The 4,686-nt window shown below is 42.7% G+C and overlaps 1 protein-coding gene across 2 annotated transcripts; it reads left to right on the top strand.

The window, feature by feature from the left end:
- Positions 1–556: 556 nt before the first annotated feature.
- Positions 557–3,640, top strand: LOC135033951 (putative nuclease HARBI1). Of its 2 annotated transcripts, none has more exons than XM_063954234.1 (7): positions 557–2,121; positions 2,219–2,587; positions 2,686–2,809; positions 2,896–2,964; positions 3,054–3,164; positions 3,342–3,426; positions 3,520–3,640. In XM_063954234.1, coding segments are annotated over exons 1-3 (918 nt in total). In that variant the 5' UTR covers positions 557–1,574; the 3' UTR covers positions 2,688–2,809; positions 2,896–2,964; positions 3,054–3,164; positions 3,342–3,426; positions 3,520–3,640. The 2 variants fall into 2 exon arrangements, with proteins under 2 accessions (XP_063810304.1, XP_063810294.1); XM_063954224.1 differs by having other exon boundaries at positions 3,339–3,426.
- Positions 3,641–4,686: the final 1,046 nt, after the last annotated feature.

Here is a 4,686-nt window from a genome sequence, read left to right as displayed (position 1 = left end):
GGGGTGCCAGGGTAATATCACACTGCAAGCACTGGGTGCCTGCCTTATATAACAGTGCCATTACTGGGGTGCCAGGTGACAATGCTAAATTCCTTTGTCGTATAAACAACCCTTAATAGGGTCGATTCTATTCGATGACTAGTTGCCAATTCCGGGAGTTTTCATAAGTTTTGTCGACAATTGGAATTCCCACCAATTCAATTCCCGGCGATGTGACTCTTTAGTCGGCGATGTATGCTTTTAGTCGGCGATGTATATATAATTCCCGACAATTTGTTCTCCCCTTAGGTTATAAGGGTCCTACCAATTCAATGAACTCGCGGGTGTGGAGAGAGTTCTAATTCCCGACAGTTTTAGCCCTAGGCTCTCCCTTTTTTTCTCTCATCCCCCGAGGGATGAGAGTTTTTTTCAATTTTGTTTTTTTTGCAAATGCTTTTAATTGTCTAATGACTTAAACAGTGGCAAACTGTGAAACCATAATTTTTTTACCCCTGCATTGGTTTTAAAGTGGTTTCTACCTCCCCTTTTTAGTAGTGTCAATTTACATCTCCAGCTGCAGAAGAAGCTTTTCAGCTGAAGAGGGAGGATTGCTCCTGTAGTGCTGAGAATTTTGAAGAGGAACTTTTCAATCGCAGATCTTGGACTGTGGTTTTGTATAGTTTTTAGTTGTGTTTTGAGTTTTGTTCACACATCCGAATGGACTATTTCCCAGATTCTGTGTGGGTGTTCATGCTTGCAGCCTGTGCCAGTGAATCCAGAATGCAATGGCTGGAGGAGCACAGTGCTGATACCATGACACCACACACTAATCTGCAGCTGGCCCGTATACCTAGGCCTCGTTTGTATCGCAAAAGACGTTTGCTAGATGGTATACGAGAGGATAGTGTGGTAAAGCTTTACCGCCTTTCCCCCACAGCCATAGGTGTGCGCAGGGGGGGTGCCTGGTGCGCACAGGCACCCCCTAATGTCTGGCACCTCGATCTCACATGCCTGATGCAGCGATCGCCGAGCAGGCTGATTACTGTCCCCTCTGCACTGCACCCTGTCAGGACTGCATTACTGACCAGACGCCTGGGTTAATCAAGGATGCCACCGCCCACCCGTCACACCCGCCACATGCCCACCTCTACTTCTATGCTATGCCAACTCCAGACACTGATGAGGATCAGCATGCAGCCAGCGTTCCTCTTAGGAAGACAAATTCAATACTGGCAGGCGGCCGGCAGCAGCATTGACACGTCACTCGTTTTTCCAGCAGCAGCAGTACTAGTCTGCGACTGTCAGTGTCAGTGAGTGACTGACTTGTAAGTAAGCTGCTGCAGCTTGCAGGGGAAAGAGGGGGCAGCCAGACCAGGCTGAGGAGGAGCAGTGTAATTGCAGTGAGTACCATCATGGGTGTTTGTTTGAAGCACACCACAACATCTGACAATGTATCTGCTTTATTAGGATTGGCACAAGGGTGGATATTTTATATTGCGTTGACGTCAATAGATGGTGCTAGACACGCCCAAAAGGCGGTGCTAGACACACCCCTCCGACAGTGCACCCCCTAATAAAATGTGCTGCGCACGCCTATGCCCACAGCAATTTATGAGCTATATGAGCTCTTACATGAGGATTTGGAGCCCAAAATGCCAACAAACAAAGCAGTGCCTGGGATGTGCAAACTTCTTGGTGCATTGCATTTTTTGGCATCTGGCACATATCAGCCCACTTTAGCCGAAGTGGCTGGTATGTCTCAGGCAACGTTTTCCCGTTGCCTGAACCAATTTCTCAAAGCTATATTAAAACACACTGGGAAATTTATTAAATTTCCCCAGTGTGATGCTGAGTGGCGTGCTGTGAAGGGGGATTTTTATGAGCTTGCGCAAATGCCCAATGTGCTTGGTGCAATAGACTGCACCCACATTGCAATGACTGCGCCAAAGCAAATGGAAGAATATTACCGAAACCGTAAATTTTTCCATTCGCTTAATGTCCAGATGGTTTGTGATGCAAACCTAAGGATAATGAATGTGAATGCACGCTTTCCTGGGTCCACTCACGATTCCTTTATCTTGCAGCAGTCTGCAATCTGCCGTCTGTTTGAGGAAGGTGCTTTTCCAAACGGCTGGCTGTTAGGTAAGTGTTGGCATTTTATTATATGTGGTTTGTATACATGTACTTTGTACTATTTTTTTAAAAATCTACTCTCTTTTTTTTAATTTTTTTATTAAAGGTGATGCTGGATACGGGAATCGGTCGTGGCTGCTCACTCCTCTGTCAGATCCACATGGTACTGCTGAAAGGCGGTATCAAAAGGCCCACAAAAAGACCAGAGTTGTTATAGAACAAACTTTTGGCGTTCTTAAAAGCCGATTTAGGTGCCTAGACCGCGGCAAGGGTCTTCTTCTCTATTCTCCATCCAAAGTTTGCAGTATAGTAGTTGCATGCAGCATTCTGCACAACATCTGTATTGCAAACAAACTGGAGATGGTGATTGATCCATTGGTTCCTTTGGATCTGAACCTCAGTTCAGTAGTACCTAATGTGATTGATATGGGGAGTGATACCAGGCAGGATGTAATTGCGGGATTCTTTAGTTCTTGTAAGTGTAATCTCTGCTTTGGTTTTTATTTTATTTTTTGTGGTGTTAAATTTGTAAATTTTTTACAATTTCAACATGGATTCTCTTGCATTTTCTAGGAGTTCAATGTTTGGCATCAAGTTGTGTTCTTCCGCCAGTTATTTGTTACCGAATTTCCGGCCTGTTGGCAATTTTGTTCTGGCATTTTTCCAGTTGTCATCATTTCATCAGTTACTTTCAAGGGTAAGTTTTTTGGGGTTTTTTTTAGGTAAATTGACATGTTTTACCACACGTTTCTTGTATTGAAATTAGCTATTTTCTGTTTACAGCCTTGTTCAGTTTGGCCTTTAATATAGCGGCTCTATCTGTTTTGGATAATCTTTAGGCTGCGGTATTTGGTATGTATTTCTATAGTAGTGTATACTTTTGTCCAAGTATTTGCATAGGGTTGGATTGTACAATTATATTTTTTAAACTTTCTTTACAGCGAGCCATCCCACAGGTAGTGCAGCTGAGTCACCTCACTGCTTGGCGATTCCCTATGTTGATTTTGAAGGCCAAGCAGAGGGGCTATGGGTCAGCGGAATCCGTCACACAGGTGAGATACTATCCTCTGTGCACCTGCGCTCTAGCTGGAAGGAGGGAACCCAGTTTTTTGCCAGCTTTTTCCCTTAGAAGGGCTTTCCACGGCTGCCTTGCAGCCACTGGATATTCCTGACCGGAAAGTGAAGACTATTTCCATAGCCTAACCCCTTTGCGTCTTATTTTTCAGCAGCCAGTGATGTGCCTTAGGCCTTCCTGAAGCTGTGGCAGCTGTTTCATTTGTTTCCTGCTCTGTGTATATCAGGAAGGAGATTAAGGTAATGTGTGGTTTTGGCTTCTAAAACATGTGTGGAAGTGTGTGTGTGTGTGTGTGTGTGTTTTTACCTTGTTAGAGACTCTTTTTTTTCCAGGACACCATCTCCAACAGATGTTCCAGCAGAGAGTAGCTTCGCCTGTCAAGACCGCCCCAATGGTACCCTTGGATGGATGATGTCTGGCAAGCAGAGGGGCTATGGGTCTGCGGAATCCGTCACACAGGTGAGATACTATCCTCTGTGCACCTGCGCTCTAGCTGGTGAATGGCTCTGGAGGGAATCCACAATTTTTGTGTAAATTTGCCCTTCTGGCTGACACCCCATAACCTTCCCAATCAGTGTTCTGCTGTCCGTCCACCACATTGGTGTGTTTATGTTTTACCACCTACTTCACCTTTTTATTTCCTTAATACTGAAGGCAGAACTGGTGTGTATTCAAACAGGGTTTGGTTTCCCTTACAAACTGTACTTTTGATTCAAGGGTTTTCCCATAACTTTGAGCCTTTTTCTGAAGCTAGTAATGCCCTCAAATTGGTCATACTATTGTAAGATGGGGTGGAAGAGATACAAGTGTTTAATTGTAGGCCGCTACTTCTAACCCTCTTGATATATAGATATTTTTATTTATTTTGTGTGTGTGTATGTATGTATGTATATATATATATATATATATATATTCTCTATCAAACAGCAGCGGCACTCAAAGGGATTTCTAATCAAGCAAAACTTGCTTGATTGCAAATCCCTTTAAATGCTGCTGCTGTTTGATAGAGGAGCCTATAACAAGTATTCCAGAGGGCACCAGGGTACAGATGTTGCAGGAAGGGAGGAGTGCTGGTCCATCATGTATGTATGTATGTATGTATGTATGTATGTATGTATGTATGTATGTATGTATTTTTTTTTAATTCTGCAGGCTCGGTGAATTAACTTGGAGCATTTTTCCAAAGTAAATCACAATTTATCAGAAGACTACAGTGATGAGGAAATCCAGTTACATGACACATTTGTGTAGAACAAAAATGTTTAATATGAGAGTCACCCATTTAACATAAGTTCGATTAAACAAGATATGTTTTTTTATATTTAATTTTTTTTAAAAGCAAACTGCTTACATTTTTGTTTTTTAAAAATTAATTAACTTAATAAAGTTTTACAAACACATTCTTGCGAATATTGATAGTGCACCTTTAAATATAACACTCTGCAACTTAATTGGTTTCCAGTTGTAAACGTATGCAAATCTGTGACCCAAATAAAAAT

This window comes from Pseudophryne corroboree, chromosome 1 (genome assembly GCF_028390025.1).
Source record: "Pseudophryne corroboree isolate aPseCor3 chromosome 1, aPseCor3.hap2, whole genome shotgun sequence".
NCBI lineage: Eukaryota > Metazoa > Chordata > Amphibia > Anura > Myobatrachidae > Pseudophryne > Pseudophryne corroboree.
This window is presented reverse-complemented; position numbering and strand designations above follow the sequence as displayed.

Bases quoted from the DNA above. Each gene is read 5' to 3' on its own strand.
- LOC135033951 (XM_063954234.1), top strand. From the start codon at position 1,575: ATGCCCACAGCAATTTATGAGCTATATGAGCTCTTACATGAGGATTTG. The intron at 2,122-2,218 runs GTAAGTGTTGGC...TTTTTATTAAAG, and splicing joins TCCAAACGGCTGGCTGTTAG to GTGATGCTGGATACGGGAAT.